This window comes from Aphelocoma coerulescens, chromosome 1A, assembly GCF_041296385.1.
Source record: "Aphelocoma coerulescens isolate FSJ_1873_10779 chromosome 1A, UR_Acoe_1.0, whole genome shotgun sequence".
Classification (NCBI taxonomy): domain Eukaryota; kingdom Metazoa; phylum Chordata; class Aves; order Passeriformes; family Corvidae; genus Aphelocoma; species Aphelocoma coerulescens.
The window spans coordinates 37424297-37447545 of record NC_091014.1 but is presented as its reverse complement, the minus strand read 5'-3'; the positions used below and the strand labels follow the sequence as shown (position 1 = coordinate 37447545).

General features: G+C 39.3%; 1 protein-coding gene across 1 annotated transcript; it reads right to left on the bottom strand.

The window, feature by feature from the left end:
* Nucleotides 1-289: 289 nt before the first annotated feature.
* On the bottom strand, nucleotides 290-11244 carry RAB21 (RAB21, member RAS oncogene family). Its single transcript, XM_068999143.1, has 7 exons — nucleotides 10881-11244; nucleotides 5967-6026; nucleotides 5675-5782; nucleotides 3980-4043; nucleotides 3149-3203; nucleotides 2633-2721; nucleotides 290-1759 (listed from the first exon to the last, which is right to left on the bottom strand). The coding sequence occupies exons 1-7, from the start codon at nucleotides 11025-11027 to the stop codon at nucleotides 1620-1622; spliced, it is 663 nt and encodes a 220-aa protein (XP_068855244.1). The 5' UTR covers nucleotides 11028-11244; the 3' UTR covers nucleotides 290-1619.
* Nucleotides 11245-23249: the final 12005 nt, after the last annotated feature.

Here is a 23249-nt window from a genome sequence, read left to right as displayed (position 1 = left end):
TTCTCCATCATGCATACAAATACGTCAGAAGAGCACAGCAATGGTAGTCTAAGAAAAAGTATCTACACCACAGTTAAGGCAAAAAGGGAGAAAATGCACCAGGATCAGTCTGTATCAAAGCCATCTATAAGTTCAGAGAAAATAAAAATCAGATTGAAGACAGCACACTTCTTACACAGACTTATTCATTACTACTACTTTTTTTTGTGTATCAGAACATACCCACACCATTCAGTGCATTCATATGCAATATTAAATCTACCTTTCAGAAAAAGGAAGGCCAAGGATATTCTACTTTGTCATAGACATCACCTTTACTGTTTTTCCAAGCATGACAACTTAAGTAAAAAAAGTCAGAGCACAAAACATTTTGAAGTTTCAGCTACCACCATTTGTGTTCTTTTGTGATAGAAGTTTATACATTTTTTCTGAAAACCCTCCTGAAACTTAAGTGGACTTTTTCCAAAATGCTTTACAGGAGAAAGAACAAGTTAGGAGTAAGTTCAATTCTGCCTAGAAATCCCAAAGTTACAGCTACATCGGGCAAGTTTCACAACTTCAATTTAATCACTCCAAATTAGAAGCATTTAGTTAATGCCAATTAATTGTTCACTCAAGCTCTGCAGGGAAAAAAAATATGCTCATGAATAGTTTATAATGCTGTCTTTGGAAAGAAATGTATTAAAGCAGCTAAAGAGTTTCCCATGCATCTGGTTTACTGGCTACCAGACAGATGAGGGCTAAAGTCACTTTGACTTTCTGGGGATCTTTTGAGAGGACAAGTATGTGCATGCACCAACTGTTTGAGCTGGGAGTCAAACACCTCAATGTTAAACAGCAGCCTACAGAAGCATTCTCCTCCAGTAAGGGGTTACTCTTACTGCTGCTTGCTAGAAATGGATTAAAGAATTGCTGTAGCTATGGATGTACCCAAAACAAAGCTGTTTTCAGGTAGGGGAATAGAATGAACAATTTAACAGTGCACATGAAAAGCTTGCATCTTTCACTGACTTATTCACTTCACAATCACTGACAAGACTGATGTACATATTTCTGCACCTGCAACTGTAAAAGCAGATAAAATATTTAATATGTAATTTACAATGTATTTTATCAGCTTGGCATACAGATGAACAGAATATATCAAAGTAGTTGAGTTATAGGCTTGTGGAGGCCCTGCAAAAATATTACTTCAGATATCTGCTAATTTAAAAAAAAAATCAATTTGCATTTTAGAAGTGATACAATTCCATCTACCACAAAATACAAAGAGCTGCAAAAACGTATACCATTCCAACAACAATGTATATAAGTTATTAAATAATGATCTGATTTAAAAGAATATAAATGAAGCCTTTAAGTAGGTCTTTTCTACATGCATATTATTCCTCATTAAAGAAAAATATGTAAAAAGGCCATTGGTAATTGCTTTGTTAACCACTGTAGAAAACGCCAATTCTCTGGTCACAGACGCCACTAGTTTAGCACTTAAGGTCTCTGCAGTGTTACATGTGATTATTTTTAAATACTGTTAATTCTATTACTCCATTGGTAAAGAATGTGTGACTTGGAATATGGCAGTCTTCATACTGAGAGGGCAGTGATGCACAGTTTTATAATTATCCAGAAGAACAGCACCCTCCACTGCTCTGTACTTGTGGCTCATCATCAATGATTTGTACACCTCGCCTTGCTATTCCTGACTGACTGGAGCCATTGCCTCTTGCTCTTTCATCCACTTGAGCAGTTTCTATCATTCCTGTAAAGAAAGAAGTGTATTAGATGACATTCCACTGCATTTTTACAGAAGACTCTGCTATCTTAATCTATCTGAACAATATGCACAAAGTTCAGCAGGAGTGGTTGGTTCCCCTATTTGTTATGCAGAACTAAGTATTCAGGTATCACATGGCATAGCTGCAAGAACATATTAAATCTCTTTTCTAAAGCACCCAACATCCAGCAGCTCCTGGTAACTAAGAGAGATCTTAGGGATCCTCAGAAGCCCTGGAGTTAGCAACTTCAAAAGCTAGATTTACTGAACCAATCAACCAAGAAACTCCACCCTCCCAAAAAATCCCCCCAAAAAACCCCCAACCAACTACCTCTTCAGAAATGCAGGAGACCTTTTCCTTAAATTCTTTTATCACAGAAACACAACTAACAGGATGACTTGCTTGTGTTGCATTTTCATCCCACATACCATGATCTTTACAATTTGTTTAGATTTCTGTATAAAATTTGCATCCTTACCGCTTCGAGTTTATGATTTGTAATTGACATCATTTGAGAAGATTTTTGAAAGATGTTGAAACAGAGGGTTTGAAGCAAGCAGTGGTGAGACCAGTAATATGATGCTTGATTTGGGTTACTACTTATTTATGATAAGTGGAACAGCAGTCGGTGCTCCAACAAATGACCAAGACATTTTTGGAGTACAGCATGGATTTGCAATATTGTAGGCATCCATACATCAAGCTTCCAGAGCTGTTACAGTACACATGTGGCTTGAAGTAGACTGAAATGAAGTCAGTTTTAAGTAGTAATTTACACTAAAGCTTTTCTATATGGCATTAACAGCATTTCTGAAGCATTTTATGAATGAGCTCCTTACCAACAAACTAATACTTACTTTTGCAAAGGTCAAGAAACAGTTCTTCAATTCCTTTGTTCTGTTTAGCTGACGTATGATAATGTTTTGCTCCAACAGATTCAGCATACCTGTAGAAATGCAGATAGGGAGCTTCATTGTAGTAAAGGACTCATTCTTTCTAAGCCACTTCACATGAAGGAATAAGATGATCACAAGAGGTTTTATTCTGACTTCAGAGCTAATCTACACATGCTTATTTAATACAAAAAAGGAGTTACGTGTTTAAAACTGCCAGGACTAATGCAACACACTAGATGAAATTAAGAAAATTTCATGTCTAGAAATGGACTTAAACTGTAAATGTTGACTTTAATCACATACAACTCTCAAGCTACAGTTTGGTCAGCCAGGACACCCTGTGACTCAGATACTAACAGAACACTCAACAACTGGCAGGCATAAGCATAGCTGGCTGCTATGTTAACAGCATCACGAGTTTATTACTCCAGCATAATTCCGCAATGACTGCTTCTATCCCTAATAGGTGTGACTTACGTTTCTGCTTCTTGCACTGAAACATGTCTCTCTTTCTCCAAGTCTATTTTGTTACCTGTTGGAAACAAGTTAATCTTATAAGTTTTTGCACTCCAAAATTACCCAAAAAGAAAGCAGACATGTAACCATGGTACTCCATTTTCTCAAGCTGTCCCAGTAAAGACCAGCTATTACACAGGTCTCAGTTTCAAGGACAATATGATTTGAGAATCTCCTTTCACACAAGCATTTACAGGCAATGAAGATTAAGTGCTACTTCTGTAGAGAGATCGGGACAGGAAAATGCCTCCATAAAAGGCAACTGATTCAGGCTTTTGCTTTTCTTTTACAATTTATTAGCACCTTCCCTGTGCTGCAGAGGTACTTTTTGTAGAATGTCCACATATCTAACCTCATCAAAGTGTTTTAATAATTAGATCTGATTTAAATCTAAACCCAGAATTTCTGTTGCTTTCAATTTGCATTGAAATATCCAAGCTTTAATCCAACCTGCAAGCACTTAATTATGAAAGCAGACAAGCACCTAGTCTATGCCACTGTGAAGCCACGAGTTTGAGTACTTGAAAGAAGGATAATATACATTTTTTTGTTAAACTACAGCCTGCAGGTGTCTGTACCACACACTCCTAATAGTGCATAATTAAACAAATTATTTTCTCAATCAAACTCTTATGTTCCTCAATGTGATCTGAAACATCTAGCTCCAGTTTAATTTTAAATATCTAATATAAGCCTTACCCCTTTACATGTACAAGCTGTCAAAGCAACATTTGGAAGATGTTATTAATCAAAAGAGATGATTCCAATTCAGTCATGTTGAAAAAGACTTACCTACTATACATAAACAGATTTCATTTCCCAACATTTTTCTTAATTCCTTAACCCAGTTTTTTACCTGCAAACAGAACAGATGTGAGTTTGTTTTCACTTGATATATATTAATTTAGGCAATGCAGAACCATCCCACTTCCTTCACTAACCATCTACTCTAAACTTAAAGCAAAGATGTTTGGAGCAACTTAAATGGAAAAATATTCTTCAGATAGCTACACATAGCTCTTGTTCAGCAGGTTTTACTTTGCAGGTGAAATTAAGAGCAAATGACTTAGATAAAATGGTTCAATTACTCCAGAAATATAACTCACCACACTCAATATAACAAGTTCACTGCATGGGCCACTTTAGGTCAGACATGAGATCTTTTATCAACAGGCACTTACTGACAGATCACAAATGGTACTTAAAAGGTAGAGGCACCTGAACTGAGTTTTTCAGGTGAGATTATACCAGATGTTTGTTTCCTGAAAGAACAGATGGGACAAGCATGTTGACTCAGCTCATGGTAAGGTATCTGTTATCAAATCTGTTGTCATGCTTTGGAAGTTGTATGATCACCACAGGAACTGCTATTTTAAGGGAGTAATTGTGAAGAAAGGCAATCACTTCAAGAATCTAAAAAATAAGTTAGGCTACATAATACAATAGTACTTCTGCAGTAACTTCTGTTAAACACCCTTCCCTCTTTTCTGCAGATTTACCCATCTGTGTTTTGGTATCACAGCATTTTACTAAATAGGGCTCAGCATGAAAAGGCACAAGTAGAAGTAGTATCCACAAGTCATCACCATTCTGCAGGTGGGGACAAGTGTTTAACTGCTAGCACAAGTTCTTTACTTGCCCTGCACACCAGACTATTTAAATAAGTTAAGCTGTTGTGGAACTGTACCCTTACACTATTTCTATTGCTGCTAACCCAAGCCTTGCCCATACAACCACAATGTCTTACCTCTCTCTCCAAAGAAGTCCAACTGGTTTTGCTAAAAGCTAGCTAGAGATAAACTTGCTTAGAAAAGAGTGTCACCAGTTTTCAGCTGAAACATCCAATAGAGTGGTCACACAGATTGACACCGGGTGGAAAAAACTCACCTGATCAAACTGATCAGCTAATACAGCCATAGATAACTAGCCATCAAAATACATGTTTTGATGAGGATTTGAAGAACAAATAACTTATCACAGAGAAGGTAATGTCTCCACTATCATGTATTGCAGTTTCAGAGTTCTCAGATCTGTAAAAGGTCATGTCACTTAATATCTTTTAGTAATTTGGTTTATATAGTAAAGATCAGTATGGCATACCATGACAACAGTACAGGTTTATATTTACAGCCTGTCACAGGTAACTCACACAGCTACATCACAGATTATTCTGAGTTGGAAGGGACCCACAAGGATCACGAAGTCCAAGTCCTAAATGAATGGCCCATACAGGGATCAAACCAACAACTTTGGCATTACTAGCACCATGCTCTAGCCAACTGAGCTAATTCTGTGGTGTTCTTTGAATAACCCGATAGCAGGGAAGTCAGGCATCAAAAGAATACTAATAAGGTGTATACTTCCATTACATGATCTACATTTGCAAATATAACATATACATTGCTGAAAACAGAAGACTTCTCTTTACATAGATCACAGATTATCTTTCAGCCTGTTTACAGTTTAGACATAAAAGCTGTCCAGTACCTTTTGAAAAGAGTCTTCATCTGTTATATCATATACTAGAATAGCGCCATTAGAGTCCCTGTAGTAGATAGGCCCCAATGCATGAAATCTTTCTTGACCAGCTGTATCCTGCATTTAAAATACACTTGTTAGCATTTAAAACAAAGCAAACAGTACTTCAAGGAATTGCAAATACTTAGGAAATTTTACTTTATTAAGAAGGCTTATTATATCTCAAGTGTTAGGCACTAAGTATTTCTTTTTCAGAAAAATATTCTAATTAGATAACAGGAAAATATGAATGTAAACATACCCATATTGCAAGGTTTACTCTTTTTCCACCAATATTTAGTTTCTTTGTAAGAAAAGATGCCTAGAAAGCAAAACAGATTAGAGTTAAGTTTTACACACCAAACACATAATTTGAGTTCAGATTAATTTATTAATAAAGCATCAGAATCAATAAAAGACAAATTTCCAGATCAAAAGACACTGTAAGCAAGAAGGCTAAGTCAATACTAAGCCAGTTAGTCATTTCACTACAGTTTGCCAGCAGTCTATTCTAAATAAATTTGGGTTAAGCCAATAATTTACTACATCTTTCTGCTGTTGTTTTGAATTATTTGGGAAGGATGAGTTGTGTCGAAAGAGTCTGAACTCACTGATAAGTCTAAGCTGAACTCAAAGCATTTCACAAGAGTACGTGAAGTTTGGGTAAGAACTAACCTAACAGGATTTTTAATCTGCAGGAATTAGGCAAATTGTTCACTATTAGTAAGCTACTAGAACCATAAACAACTGTTTTAATTTATCACTAAATATCTTGGAACATTAGTATTTCACAAGTTTCCTTGTATGTAACTTTTCCCTTTTTTTGCTGAAGTGAGCCCACAACTCACTCTCATCTGTTTTTTTCTGTGGTTTTGTTTGTTTGAGCTGAAAAGCCTGAGAATAAGCATACAAACTGCTTTAGAATTCCACTACTTCTGGAAATGTTTTACAGGACCAGAGCACACTGGAAGGTTAATCTAATTTCAGTAACTCAGGTAGGTCTGTTTTTCTCCAAGCTTGCAAGATTCACGTTTTCAAACCACCTTTGTTACCAAGTCTGTAATTTGACAGCTACAAAGGGAATATAATTTAATACAAGTTTAATGGACCAGTACAGGGTCTCAAGGTGTTGATACATTAAGAACACGCTCTCCCCATTCTAAAGACTAGCAGTAACATGTTAATATCAAACAATTCAGTTGCCAAGGGCTAACTTTTGTCTTCTGCCTTAAATTATAGTCAGTTTTCCTTTCAGTTTTACCTCAATTTGCATTTGGGTTCAAACAAGTACTGAGTGGTATTTTATGATACGTTCACCACAGACTATTTTAGGCTGGATTGTAGCAGCTCAAGAGGGGCTCTCTGTATGAGCACTGACCAGCCACAGAACCAAGAATCACATGTGTGGAAAGTGCCACGGGCCAGATGAGCTGCTTGAACCAGCTTGCTGCTTAACTATACAAGCACCAGTACACACACAGAATACCACAATAGTTCAGTGTACACCAGCCTAAACTGCTGTCAAAGTGCCTTTCTGGAGTGCTCCCTGTATTACAGTTAAAGTCATCCAACATTCAGTTGCTAGAGCAGTTCCTGCTCTTCAGCTACCTCCCTAACATCGACTCTGGCATGTGATTGACCAAAGATGAGATTATGAAAAAAAACTCTCATCTTTAAGTTGTACCTTCCCCCAAAGCTTTCCACAAAGCCTGATGAACAGAGCAGACAGAAGGAGAGAGAGAGGGAAAAGACCAGAAGAAAAACACTCAGACACCAAGAGCAGATAGCAAAGAGCTAATCACTACAACCCTTGTGTTCAACATAACTAAAGCATTAACTACACTCCCTCCCCTAGTCTACAGTGAGGGGATGTAAGTCAAAAGTCAGGAAAAACTTCCAGACAGCATGTTAAATGGATTTGACCCTCTAGCCAAACTGTAACAAACAGCTTAACAGAAGAGTAGTAAATCTTCAGCATCAGAAAACTTTTCCTTCTTTAAAAACTCTACAGAAAGCAGTTGATGTCTTTCAAACAGCTGTCCCTAAGGATTAACTCATCAATAGTCTTCATAATTTGTTCTACTACACCACAATTTAAAAGCCAAAAGCTTAGAGGCAAGTACAGAAGTTTTAATTCACCAACACCCAGGCCACATGGAGAGAAGCTATTGCTAGGCACAATGAACCAAGCTTACCTGACAATACTTTATTGACCTGCTGTACTACAGTACTCAATATTCTACTGAAAATCTCAAAAGAAAAGCTCTTCTGAGCAACATTTGCTATATATATCTATCTATAGATAGATAGATAGATATGCTATATATATATATCTCTCTCTACCCAATTAAAAAACCCAATAGTTTGACAATAGGTTTATTATTGGAGTAATTCCAGCACAGTTCACTTGATATCAATTTATAGCTTATAATTATTGTATCAAGATGAGAGCACTGACTTCAATGTTTCAAACGATGGGAACCAATTCGAACTGTCCTGCCAGGTCTGACAACAGGTTATGAATTATATTAATTGTATGCAAAAACCCCTACTTTTCCTGCCTCAGCTTTTTCACAATATTGTAACTAGATGTTTCCTTGTGTGAATCAGTAACTACCTTAACTTCAACCTGTAGATCCATCAATATCTTAAGTATATTATGTGATAGTAACACAACTACAGCAACACATCCCAGCAGCCTCCAAAATCAGAGGAGGTTCCAGTGCACTCCAGTTAGCATTGAGAGAAGGGGGGTGTGGAGAGAGGAGAAACTGCTGCCTTTTAGTCGAAGTCTTCTGTTACTAGCACAAAAGAAACTTTGCTATTTGCATATACAAAAAATAACTTCAGAGTAGAATAACATCACTAGATGTAGTTTCCAGAAGGCTACGGTCTCACTACCCTTTTTGCTGCAAACATATTGGAATAAAGCACTATGCCATACTTTCTTTTTTCAAGTTAGATAATATTGTGGATGGAGAGCCTCTTGTCTCAGTATCTAGTGGTCTTTTCATATGATTCATCATTGTCACTGCTTTGCTGGACCAGGAGCAAAGTATTTATCTAATTTCAGCTTTATTGAAACAAAAAAGGAATTTGGTGCAATACTTTGAACTGTTGCCATGAAACAAAGCGACCTCATCAGATTAAGCCTTTTATCTAAAAAAAAACAAAGGATGCTTTGCAAATGTTACTTTGTATTGCTTAATCAGATAACTTAAAAATAAGATGAAGAGAAACTAGGGTATCTTCTAACTTAATAGTGGAAGAACTTTAACTTTGTTCTAGAACTGTAAAATGTGGGGAAATAATAAAGATAATACTTAACAAGTGTACATGATGCACAGTAAGATTCAAGAGCAGTTGACATTATATTTTACAATCAGTAAGATGCATATGTTGCCAAGGAGGCTCACAACAGGAAAGCAAACAACTTGATAAACAACGTGCAGTCAGTTAAAAAACACAGATAGCAACCACAAACATGGTTATGGTGGAGAAACAAAATCTCAGTAGGAACTGCAGGCACATGCTTCCACATACACCCCTCTCCAAACAGTCAAAACCAAAAGCTCTGGAGCCACACTATCTACAGACACTTTCCTATCAGCATTTTAGAGCAATTTAAAGGTGTGGTTTATGATATTTGCGACCCAAGTCTGTATTGCAACCCACTTTCTGCTTATAATTTTAGGTTTTCCACTACAGATTTAAAGAACAAGAAAACCCAAACAACAAACATAAGCTTCATCATATTACAATCTACTTGGACCTACTCTTCCAACATGGGATATGAGAATTCAGCTACACGTGATCATTTTGATGCATTTTAACTGATTGTTTGCTCAATGCTACACTTCTGCTGCACCTCTGACACCTACAAGTTACCAGGCATCTCTGTGGCATACCAAGCATCAGTTACCTCTGTGGCTTGGCAGCTGCAACTAGCTTCCTGTAAATACCTTGCCTAGTAAGCCTACCAGCAGATTAACCCAAAACCTGAGTACGAACACAGCATAACAATGTCTAAAACATATTCTTCTTACCTATTCACAGCAAAAATGGCCCTACATTATCTGTTTATGAAACATTCCCTGTATTATTTCTAGTGCATCTATAATGCTGCTTTGGTTTTAAGGGAAAGTTTTACTATTAATTACTTCTGAGATACACAACTCAAGAATTTTCCCCTAAATGCATGGGAATAGCACATAACTACCTTAAAGCTCTTTTTTTTTTTTTAAATCACCTGCTATTTCTTCCCTACTTCAGGAAACTGAAAATTAGTTCAAAACCCACTACTAGTCCACCAAGTCACAGAGTTTGTTTCTTTATTTAAAAAAAAAAATATTAAGAGTGGTGTACACTGAATCCACACCTCCACCTATGCAAGCTGACATCCTGAAAGACTTAACACACTACTCACAACACAAACTTCAAAACATGTTTTCTGAGACCACGTACAGTACAGTTTATTCTGTACCATCCATCACTAACTAGTAGGCCATGAACAAAACCCACTATTTTCAAGCAGGCACTGTGTCACATTTCATCAGTGGGAATTCACTTTGTAGTTCTTTATAAATTGGCAGACAGTACTACTGAGAATCCAGCCAAAATTCAGGGAGCTGTCGTGACAAGCAGTTAAGCTTTAAGAATCTTTCCCGTTATTAAATCATAAGCCTTACTCTCACAAACCATTTTGTGAAAGCTGTTCTCCTTAAACAGTAACGTTTAGATAGTGCTAGTGTTAGGATTTGAGAACATGAGGAAGACTATGATTAACAGAAACGCAGCACGTATGAAACACTTAGTCATCAGTCCACTAACAATGATTACAATAACAACGTTACTTTTGCATTATACTTTACAAGATTTAAATGAAGATATTCATATACATAATTGGAAAAAACGGAGCAGTTAGTATGCAAAGTAGAAACGAGGCCTGAACATACTGAAGGCTTAGATCTGAGGCGTGAAAAGAACGAGAAAATTGGCTTCCAGCGAACTCGGCAGGGGACAGCCACCATTAGCGAGCGGCGACGGTGACTCCGGCTGCCACTAAGCTGTAAACAAGGCACTGCCAGCAGTCCGAGGAGGTGCGCAAGGTGAGGGGAGAACAACACCGGGACCCCCTACACCACCACCGCCGCCACCCCCCCGCCCCGGCCCGCACCTGCAGAGTGGTGATGTGCTTATCGTTGAACTTGTTCTCGCAGTAGCGCAGCACCAGCGAGGTTTTCCCCACGCAGCCCTCCCCGAGCAGCACCACCTTGAAGGAGAAGCTGCGGCCCCCGGCCGCCGCGCCGGCCCCCGCCGCCATCCGCGCCCCGCCGCCGAGCCGCGCCTCACATCAACGGGCCGCACCGCGGCGCCGCCGCCGCCCACCGGAATGGGAGCCCGCGGGGGAGCGGGAGGGGCGGCTGGCGGGGATGGGGAGGCACCGGCAAGGCGACGGAGGCGGAAAAGGGACACGACAGCCGAACCTGCCCCGCAGCCACGGCCCCACTGCCCCTAATGGCGGCTTCTTCCTCCTACGTCACGCGCCGCCCGGTCACGCGCAGCCCCCGCCGCCAATGGGAGGGGCGGACGCGGCGGCGGCGGGAGGCCCCGCCCAGCAGCCGCGGAGGGGGCGGGACCTATGGAGGGGGCGTGGCCCGCGGAGGGGGCGTGGCCCGCGGAGGGGGCGTGGCCCGCGGAGGGGGCGTGGCCCGCGGAGGGGGCGTGGCCCGCGGAGGGGGCGTGGCCCGCGGAGGGGGCGGGGCCCGCGGAGGGGGCGGGGCCCGCGGAGGGGGCGGGGCCCGCGGAGGGGGCGGGGATGCCGCGGGAGGCCCGCGCTGCCGTACGGATCTGCCTGTGAGGCGCGGAGCGTTTCCCCGGGGAAACCGAAAGCCCCTAACAAACGTCATAAACGTCACAGGCACGGATTTTGTGCGATTTTGGTTCTGTGAACTAAGCTACACTAGTCTCTAAATGTTAGCAAAATAAAAGTCTGTAATAAAGTAGTTTAAAATAGGGACGTGGGAGCAGGTGAGGAAAAAGGCACAAGAAAATCGTTCTCCTGTCGAGTCCCTTGATTGCAGGGGTCCAGTAGTTTCATACACAAGAACTGGATAACTGCTTTGTAAAACTGGGTATCACTCCTTAATTAAAAGCAATCCTCACAAACCGATCCAAACGACTGCAGTACAACCTCTCTCTAGTGATCATTTAGTGGTAAGAAAAATAATGCTTATGAAAAGGCTTCATAGTGCAATTTCCTTTTTCTCTGTCAGACAGTATTAATGCACTGTTGTATGAGAAAGAATAGAGGAGAGAACAGAGAATGCCTCCAGGAGAACAAAGATTGGGTTTCCTGAAGCAAGAAGCCTTGTCACTGAACAGTATTATATTTACATACAGAATGAATTGTCTTTATTTCCTCCAGAGGTAAATAAAGTAAACCTTTTGAGTAAATTGTGGAAGTGGGACAAGGGAAAAAGATCAATGCAGACACAATCATCAGGTGTATCTTTTCTTTAAATAAATTTCCAGTTTTATTAGCACATAAGTGCTTTCAGCAAGTTGCTATAAAAATACCGTCTTGCTGGAAAGCAATGCTGGCTTCTGTCAGTCATGCCTTCTGTGGACAGGCAATAAAACTAACTGGCATGTTAGTTATTCTTTCAGGCTGAATAGAAGAAGGAGGAAACATGGAGTTCGGATTAAGGTTGCCAGAGAAAATGGAAGTCAGTGCTCATGAGCACAAGCTGCTTGCAGGGCCCAGCAGGTTGAGGCTTTCCTGGGTAACTGCTGGCAAATGCATCTGCTGAGACACAGGGCTATGTTTTCAAAAACCTTCCTGTTCTTACAGCTTTTTACTGTTTTCAACAAAAATAGGTTCCATGTACATTCTTTAAAAATACATGGAACTGTACTGAAGAATACACCTGATTTGTACTTTTCAGTTCTTCTTTGCATGGAAATGTTCCATATGCTGATACATCTGATTTGTTAAAAGGGTACTTTCTGCATGGGTGATTTTTCATCAGTCCTAAGTGTATTACTACCCTGTAGTGGAAATAGAGGTTGTCTTCCCGTGAGAAAGAGAGCTGAAGCTTTGGAAAGGGCTGCACAAGAGATGCCCAGTATGAAGTCCACGTGCTGAGTGCACCTGACAGCACAACTGTGAGCACTGTTTTTCTAACAGAGGGCACACCAAAGCAAAACACCGACTGAAGCTCAGTTCTGGTTGGCTATTTCTCAGAGAATCCTCTGCCATGGTGCAGAGTCAAACAATGCATTTCCCACTGGCAGTAGACTGCTACAAGTAACTGCAGTATTCTATCATTTCTGTTCTCCTCTCTGGTATGGAACCTGTGATTACTGATTTTGTTGTATGAGAAGTCCTTTACTTTCCAGAACTTCGGTCACCTGTTTTAAATAAAATTAAAAGGCTGATCTGTCTGAAAACAGAAAATTCTGTCAGTGCTACCTGAAGTGCAATGTTTCACTGTAATCTCACACACAACTTTGTAAAATCTGTAGGTTTAACTATCTAACTGTTACCAAGTTATTTTAATGGTGTTAATTTCATTTGGGAAGTGTTTATTTTGTTTCAGAGAATTTAAGAAGAGAATAGCTCTTTTTCCTTCGATTTATTTTGCTTCCCCTTTTTACACAGCTCCCTAAAAACACTTGTACAGACCTTCTGTGTCATCTGTGTTGCTGATTACATCTGCATGAGAAATGCCTTTCAAGATATATTTTATATTTCATGAAGATACTACAATACTCTCTATGTTATTAAACCAAAACAAATTGTACTACGGCATCCACTGCCATGACCTTTGATCATTTCTGGTAAGACTTTACTCAAGTGTTTTATTTCACAGGTGGTGTCATCTCTAAAAGTGAAAATAATGTGCTTGCATTATTAGATCTCCTTACAAAAATATTTAATGTGTTAATTCTGCTGTGAACTTAAGTGTATGCATTAGCTGTCAGTGTAGATACTTTAGTAGGTCAAACCCACAGTAGCATAAACGGTACCTCCCAATCTGTGGACAACACACAGCTCATTTCTGGGATAATTATGTATTGAATATTATAAAGGTAGCAGTTGATTTGCAGATAATGTCAGTCTTATATTTCCATTTTTTCCTTTGGAGAATATTTCTGAGCATAATTTGATATACTTGCAGCAAAATGCTCTGATTTTATTGCTTGGAAAATAATCATATTACAAAATCTTGGCCAAATAATGTACAGTTGTGTAAGTTCAATGTCCATAAGAGTACAAGATGTCCAAAAAAAGCAAGAAATCAAAAGAGGGGAAAAACCCCAACCCAACAATAACAGCAAAAACACACTTAAAATGAAGTTAATAATACTGTCAAAAAGAAAGATTCAGGTACAAAAGATACAGAATAAAGGTGAAGAGCGAAGCATGTGAAGAAGAAAAAAGAAAGGAAAAGGAAAAGGAAAAGGAAAAGGAAAAGGAAAAGGAAAAGGAAAAGGAAAAGGAAAAGGAAAAGGAAAAGGAAAAGGAAGAAAAGGAAGAAAAGGAAAAGGAAGAAAAGGAAAAGGAAGAAAAGGAAAAGGAAGAGGAAAAGGAAAAGGAAAAGGAAAAGGAAGAGGAAAAGGAAAAGGAAAAGGAAAAGGAAAAGGAAAAGGAAAAGGAAAAGGAAAAGGAAAAGGAAAAGGAAAAGGAAAAGGAAAAATTTGGAAAGAATCCTGATCTGGAGGGACTTTTCCGAACATTTTTCACCCACTCACTCTCTGCTGAGAGACTCCATGTACCCATGGGGATGTACTTGACAGGTTCAGTAATGTCCTTGGAGGCTTTGTGCAGCATGAGATTTGTTTCTGATCTCTAGAATTAAGTATTCTACCTAAGAAACAATGCCAGCAAGGAACAATTTATTTTTTTCTTGTCAAGAAAAAGACTGTTATTTTCTAGAAGTTCAATTCTCCGTGTTGAAGCAGAATTGTCTGCAAATGTCATTCCCTGCCAGGATAAGCAGTCCTGAATCCTTTGCCCCTTTGCATTATGGTTTTCACACACCCACGACAATGCTGAATACCGTCCCCATGCAATCATGACAGATCCCCTTCCTGACAAGCAGCATCCTGGACACGTGCTGAGAACAGCAAGCATGCTGCTCTACCATGTACTGACCTCTTGCTCTTGGAGTTTCCACTTTCAGGAGCAAAGGCAGTGTTCCAACTCCAAATGAGAGGCCCTAACCCTCTAAGAGGGGGTAAACCAATGGCTTATAAAGGTAATAAAGTGTCAGAGTTACAAAAGACAAAACTTCCCTTCTGCAGATGTCTGTTTACTAGGTGTATGCTATAACGGTATTAAGAATGAAAACATTAAAAAAAAAAAAGCTCAGAAATGCTCATTTTAAACACATGCTGGCAGGGAAATTCCAGAAGAAGGCAGAATTGATCAAAATTTAAAAAGTAAAAATGGGACCCGTGCAATCATACACTACCTAGAATAATACCAGTCATCGGCAAACCTCGTTTAAACATCATGCCAATGTTTTCAAACACAGAAGCAGGCAGGTACAAGGACAGACCCACAGGGCTGTAGTCACTTCATGGGATGTATACAGAATGGAACTTTGCACCAGAATAACTTGCTGCTGCGTGGTACAGCAGCAGATGGGGACATCAGTGGCACTGTAAGCTTCCTCAGACTCTGCTCAGGGTGAGAAAGATGTGCAAGCTGATCCCCGGCTGATCCCACATCTTGCAGTGTGCTGACTGTGGGCCACAGCAGTAATAGTAAAAGAGTTTTCATTTATTGACTGATAAGCCAGTAGATTTTCCAAGAGGTTCTGTAAAGGAATGGGAACATAGAAAGGAAGTGTGAGTGCCAAAAGAGCTCCTCAGGGACATCCTAAAACCTTCCAGTTTCAATACTACTGAGCTCCAGTGAAGCAGTGAGGAGAGGATAGAAATGAGCTGCTGTGAGCAAAACCAGCCTGTTTTGAATCATGGAAGGCTTACTTAATCACCTATACATCCTCATCCAAATCATCATCTGTATAGTAGCAATCAGCCTGTTCACAGACCTACTCTTTGGTAATGGTTAATTGCCTGTTGCACACAGCCTTCTTGTACACAGGCAAGCCCTGGTACACCCATCTTCACCATGGCAGTCATATCTTCAGCTGTGGGGAGGAGCAGATGATGACATAAAGAAAAGCAATGACACAAAAGAAAGACTAATAATTAAATGAAGCATTCAAATGTTATGTGTGCCAGTCAACAAAATCTAATGGAAAAATAGGTCTCATCAGAGAAACCTAAGATGATAGGCTTTGGCTGTTCAAAGGTAAGATCATAGCTGTACTAATTTTTTCAGGTGCTTGACTTAGTACCCACATGTTAACAATCAGAAAAAACCTACTTTTTAATGCAATGAAGCACAAATTAATCGCATCAAGAACTGGATGAGTGGTTCAGAGTAGTTATTGGTGAGACCGTTGTCTTTGAAAACTGATGTTTCCTTTAGTGCCTTTTGGGTTTCCTAAATGGCCTGTAAAGTAAATATAAAACCAATGAAGTTGATATGACATTGTCACAATTGAAGTGATATGACATTGTCAGTGTGATAAACAGTGACAAGAATAGGGTATCCAGCAAAAACTGTATAAAAAGCTGTCATCTGAAAATGAAAAGTAGAAATGTTATAAGGAATAGTGTTAACTCTTAGTCAATTTAACAAATTTGAGAGTCAAAACCTGGCAGGTATCTATATGACTGCAGCAAAAGGGCAGAGGTAATTCCTGGATATGAAATAAGGAAGTGATGAAGGAGTTATTTCATCTCAGTGAGTGGCACTGATAAAACTTGTACTGGAATTTGGCACACAGCTTAAAAATAAGGCAGAGAGCAGGAAAGGGCTCACTTTGGTCAGCTCATCAGTGCCATAGCAGGAACAGGCACAGTGAAAGAACTAATAGAAGGAACCTAAAGCCAGACACATTCACATTCAAAATGAAACACAAGTTTTTAAAACCATGACCACTTACCAAGTGAAGCAAATCCTCATTTTCTGACAGCTTTGTGTGAGGGGTGTTGGGTAGCCTGGTGACATGAGTTTGGCCAGATACAGATTGTATTTCAGGCAGTCTCCGGGCCCAGTTCACAGGAGATTGACCATCTCTACCAGCTCTCACATCTAATAATAATTTTAAATAATTTATTTTTTTTATATTTTATTCATCATATTCACTGCTGAGAAAAGCCAGTCAGAATTATTAATGGTCCAAATGAGAACCACCTCTCACTAAAATGTAGGGCCTTCAGCCAAGACTTCTAAAACTTAGAGGAAAACTTGTATTCTAAACTTATACTTCATGGGAATGAGTGGAGAAATCTGAAGACTACACTGCATGGTTTAAATTGAAGCAATTTATCCTAAAGTAGCCTTTAAAACAAGGAAAAAAATCTTAATAAATAATTTTTAACATTATCACTCAACTCCTACAATTGATACAAAATTTATTGCTGCACTCTTAAAATACATAAATTTTACAGACATTTTTCTTTGCGAAGGGTTCCTTAAAGCGCTTTGCTGGGCAGATACTGGCAATGAGCAGGTAAACAAATCAGCAACAATTACATTGAGAATTATCACTCTTGTTCAGTCCTACATTTTAAAATATTGCATAAAGGACAAGTGACTGGACACCAGGATGATCATGTAAACAGGGCAGAGGGGCTGTGGTGGGCACCAGCCTGCTCTGCTACAGCTGTTGCTTGGTTGGGGGCACCTGCCACCTCCTCTGCGGTTCGTGCCTGAGGCTGCATCCCCAGGGATGGGTTTTACAGACTCTTCAGGCCTGAAACTAAAGCCAGGAAGACAGGTCTGGAGGCAAAGATAGCAGTCCTTAGTGCTGGGGATATAAAATATGTCATTACCCACAATGAAGATGAAGTTGCAGATAAATGGTATGGGACTGTGTCATTTCCCACACCCATTTTCTCTGTGTTTTGCTTTGGGCTTTATATTTTACTTTAACCCTATAGTAGTAGCCCTCATACCATTACTACAAAACCCGTTGAGATCTTGGGCCTCAACCCAGTTTTCTTAATGCAATTTTCCAAGGAAAAATTATGCAAATCTTTGGTATTTCTTTTTCTGGTAATTTGCTCACTTTGAAATTTGCTTGTGGAGTGAGACCTTTGAGACTTTGTTGGCTCATGGGAATTTCACAGGAAAGGTCTGGTTGTTTTGCTCCCCACCCTTCCATGTTCTGTTTTCTCAGTTCAAGAAATATTACAGGCAGGAAAGGAGGGCTTGTTTACAGTGCTTCAGTGGCATATAAAACTGAAATATTGATTACCTTCATAGTTTAGTTAGTTGATGGGACATTTTGGAAGACTTTGTAATTGAATATTCATGTCACTTGTCTACCACATGATTAATGCATGGTTAAATGGCTGTTAAGCATTATTAACCCACACCAATATCGATGAGAATATTGTCACTCACAAACCTGTCACACCATTTTGAGAGTCACGGCTTGTTCAGACACATTTTTAGGCTCATGTAAGTAAGTGGTCACTTCACAAAGTTCACAGAACTAAGAATCAAGCTAAAACATGTTGTTACCATCAACTAGTTTCACCTCTAGTCTAATTTAACAATTATGTCTTCCCTAATTCTCATGTGAATTAGAGTTTATCTTTTTGGCAAATATTAGCTTTCTAACTGTGAAATTACACTCTTTAAATACCCATTGCACCTAGAGAACTTTTGGGTTGCTTTCAACCCATATTGCTTTAGCACTATACAATTTATGGCAGTTTTACCACACTTGTTTCTGGGTGCCACAATTTTAAATAGCCTGTCCACCTCAATTTCTTTAACACATCCTTTGAAGACTACTGAAATGCTTCTTCTGAGCCTGAAAATAAGTTCCAGGGTAGGGAGGATATGAACTGGTGTCAGTAACAATACAATAATTTTGAATTAGTTACTTGATATTTGAAGATTAAGCACAAGTCATCAAAGGTAAAACTGATTAATTCAATCCTGCAACTGTGCATGAATTTAATGAAGCTTCCTGATGTGAGTGGGGCCCATCTGCTGCAGGTGATGCAGAGGAGAATGCTGGCTGCAGTTCAGCAAGGATTTTAGAGTGTTTAACTTTAAACAACAGTAGCACACCCCTTGATTGTTAATATTTCAGTGTGACTACTCTTGTGTTTAAAATTAACTGTGTGCTTGAACATTTTGCTGGCTAGTATCTCGCTGCTCTCCACTTAGTGGGATCAAACAGTGATGAAGCAGAACTGTGATGGAATGTCTGATGCCACCCTGACCTTGGCAAAAAACAAGTGTTACCAACTCTGCAAAGATTTGTACAAATGCTGTGTTGAAAACAAGGTATAGGTAGATAATCCTGCCAACAGTTCTGATCATCCTGTGACACTTCAAATTAAGATTGCTTTAGCATAGTAGAGATAAAAGTGTTCTCATTGAGAAACAATGAGACAAGGAGTCTTTATAAAAATTACTAAGCAGACCATTTCTTACTAAAGACAGAACAGTGTAAATGCAAGTGGTTTGGCAAAGTTAATTTACTTTTTTCTTTTCAGCTTTCCTGCCTGAAAAAAAATGGGAAGAAACCTATTCTATGTACTCTTGGGTAGAGTGATAAAATAATCCTGGTGTGCATGGTCTCACACAGGGCTGATGGTCTCACACAGGGCTGATGCTATGATTCTGGGGAAGATGCTGAGCTGATTTTTTTAGAACTGCCTTCTAATGTAAAGGTAAATTCTGCATTAAACTCTCATACATATGAGGGTACCTTAGCACTCCTCAGAATCCTTAATGCAAAAGTGGAGCTCAGATTTCTGCAACTTTCAGCCCTAGCTGCCAGTTTTTGTGGGTTTACATTTCACTTTTCCCTAAACCTGGATGGAAAGGGAGACATTATAGGTCCCAGAGAACATCAATAGTAGTTTTATATGACTATTTGCACTAGCACAGAAAAATAATTGCACAAAACAGATCAGTCCTGCATCATGCCCAGAACAGTAGACACTGGCTTTGTATCTGCTGCTATGAAAAGAGTAGTTGTTCTGTGGTTCCTCTTATTCACAGTCAGGATCAGAGGGAAGATGCAGACTCCAGTCCAGGAGCTAGGGTGGTAAAACAGAGAAAGAAATAAAGGAAACTAGAATTAAACCCTACCTGCTTTCTTCAAATAATGGCAGAAAAGAAACAGGAGAGGATATTCAACAATTGTAAAAAACCTTTAACGATTACAATTGCACAGAACTAGGGACAACAAACCCCAAAATGGCATATGTGCAGGAGTTATTTTTGGACTTGCAGACACCATGACATGGGCACAGACTGATAAATATGCATCCATTTTTCTGCCACTGGGGAAAAAGCCCAAAATATATTATAAAAAACTGTCTTCATTAAAGATAAGAAAGAAAAAGGTAAGGCATATAAGTTTTAACCTCTAGATTACATTCTTATTTCAGGTGAGTTCTGAACCCAAGCAAAACATTTGTTAATCTACTCCAAACCAAACCTATTTGAATGTAAATGGTGTATTACTCAGGTTTGCAGACAAATAATGTGAGAATATTTTTGTTCATTTAACTTCAAACTGTAAAGAACAATAAATTATATTACACTTCCATTTTGTTTTGTGATAAAATCTTCGGGCATTTTTTATGGTTTGGTTGATGGTGGATGCTTTTTTTTCTGGCATAGCTTTGTACAAGCTAAATCCACTACAGAGTTTCTTGGGTAGACACCACTGAGTACCATGTCAGATGCTGACACCCATGTCTTTGTTTTCTTATGACACCCACCAAAAGACAGGATTTCAAGAATTCAGAGGTAATGCTCATGCTTCTCATCCCAATGCATCATGAATCAGCTCCTTTCACTTCTTCATTTTAAATTATATTTGGATGGGACACTTAATGGAACGAGATGATGTGCATATGTTGGGAGCACCATAACCAGGGCATTTGTCAGTTCAAGGCAGACTGAAACTACTGCTGCTTTGGGGGAGCATTTGATGGCAGCATCTTTTGATAGTGGAATGATTTCAAGACTTAGGAAGTCAACAGGTGAAATAATGAAATATCAGGAAAACAAATAGCAACAGAATGAGCAGGATGACAGAAGTCATTGCTTTTCTAGTACTGGGCTGAACTCTGCATAAGTCAGCCCAGCAAGAGCCCTTTACCAAGAAACATCAGAGCACAGTTGCATGATTTTTTATGATATCCTTCTATCTGCCCAGCTTTGCAGCTGGGACTGCAGCTGCAAAGACCTTACAAAAATAGTTACTGAAGGTACTAAAGGGTATTAACACATGAGCACCAGAAGACTTTTCTTACTGCTTTCTACTGATGTTTCCTCTAATTGCAGGATACATTCTCTTTATTTCAAACTGCTATCATCCTTGCTAATGGTGTGGGTTTGAACCTCCAAGACCAATTTGGACAGTGATCACATTGCAGTGTTTAATTCTGCTTTACGCTTGTGTGAGCAAAGCCACAAAAAAGCAGCCACCAGACCAGAGAGGTGCAAACAAGTTATTCAAGGCTTCACTGGTGACTCAGCAGGTCCAGCCAGGTAGCTCCCTGCAAGCTGCCAGTTGTTGCCATACTGCTGGTATTCCCCTTTCCTCAGCATGGGTCGGGCTGGTTCTTCCACATTTCAGTTAATTCAGTCTTCACTTTGGAATCTCACCTGGATTAGCATCCAACACTTGTCCTTGCTCTAAAATGGCAAATCCCAGAACAGCACAGAGCAAGCAATGCTGCTGGGTGCTCTGCTATAGGAGGATATACTTATTATAAAGATATTTTCAAAGTGATAAAATGTATGACACTTGCTTCATACCATAATTGGTCACAAAATGTTTCCTGATCAGAACTCACATAATGGTGGTCATCTACTTTCCTGTGCATCCACGTTATTGCGTTTCAAGGAAAACTGTGACATATAAGGATGTAGTAGAGTGCCCATCATCAAAGGTTTTAAAAATGTGATTGGACAAATTGATTATTGCTAGATAATCTCACCAAAGATCCCTTTCCCACAAAAGGTTGGATTGGACGACCTCTCCAAAGTCCCTTCCAACCTGGGCTGTTCTGTGATTCTATGATTTAGTCAGTGGTTTAGTATGGTCTATGATTTAGTAGTGGGAAGATATTAAAATTGACTTTGTGGGATGAATGTTGTAGAAAAGCTACTGAATATTCCTGGTGGAATTTCTTTACTTGGAATCAAGTTTTACAGACTTGGGAGTACCCAAGTAAAAGCTGCCATTTGCTCAGCAGCTTTGTTTCCACATTTCTGTATTCATCCTCATTTGGTATTGGCATTAATATTTACTGAGGGTGGCTGCAGGCTTGGGAGTGCTGCAGGGACCTGCACAGTCTGAGTGAATTCATGTACCTTCTCTGACTTATGCATTACAACAGGCCCATAATTGTATCCTACAGCTGCACCTTATCCCCCAACAGAAGCAGTATTTAAATTGAAAATTATTATCCAGTTATAGCAATAGCCAGAAGCAGAGACTGTAACATACCTACAAAGCTTTAAGGGAATAAATTACCTGTAAAACAGGTTAACTTCTGCTTGAAGAAAAGTGACTTAATGGCAATTTAAAATGCTAGATAATGAAATGTAAAGAAAAGGCTGCGTGGGGACCAAAGTACTGCTGGGAGAAATGCAGGGAAAACAAATCCTACTTACAAATCTGAGATGCCCAGTCCTAACAGATTGTAATATAAATAGTGTCCAAGTTGGTTCTGTAAAATACCAACAGTATTTCACTGCCCTGTATTGTCAGAAAAAGTCAGTCTGCTGAATATCAGCTTGTCCTTAATACCCCCTTTGTTTTTTACACCACTTTATTTTGCTGGCCCAGGGAACTGTGATGGTTCTGAAGCTAGAGAATAATTCCAGTGTTTAAAGAATGGAATTAAATTTGTTAACTGCAGTAACCTATTTTGCAATTTCAAATCTATCAGCTTCCTGGTTTTCTCTTAACTCCCCCTTTTATCCTTTTCGTTTTTACTTCCTGCATTTTCTGTCTCTCCAAGTAGCACTTGGACAGGTGGTATCTCTGTCCGCTGCCTTGTGAGCCCAGGAACTGCTCTTAGTGGCACACACCAATTTACACGCAGTTTGTCACATTCTGCACCTTCTTCCCTGTATCCCCTACTCCCCCCTCCAACTTCTCCCAAAGCTTGCCAGTTTACAGCTACTAAGTAGTTAAATGTAACAATATTTGCATAAGCTATACTCAATATACCCAAAGTTAACACCATCCTTTTCAGAGTTTAAGTGTGCTCAGATCTTTCTGTATACTGGAAACTTGTGAGTGGAAAATTCAAAAGCAACTCAAGTGTCATCACTAAGACATGACAAACAAAAAATCCAAAATAATGGCCTTTGAAGATGCTAACTACAAGAGTTCAGTCAAATCACATTCGTCCATATGATCACAGATCAAAGCATTTCCTGCTGCTTTGAATATGAAACCAGATG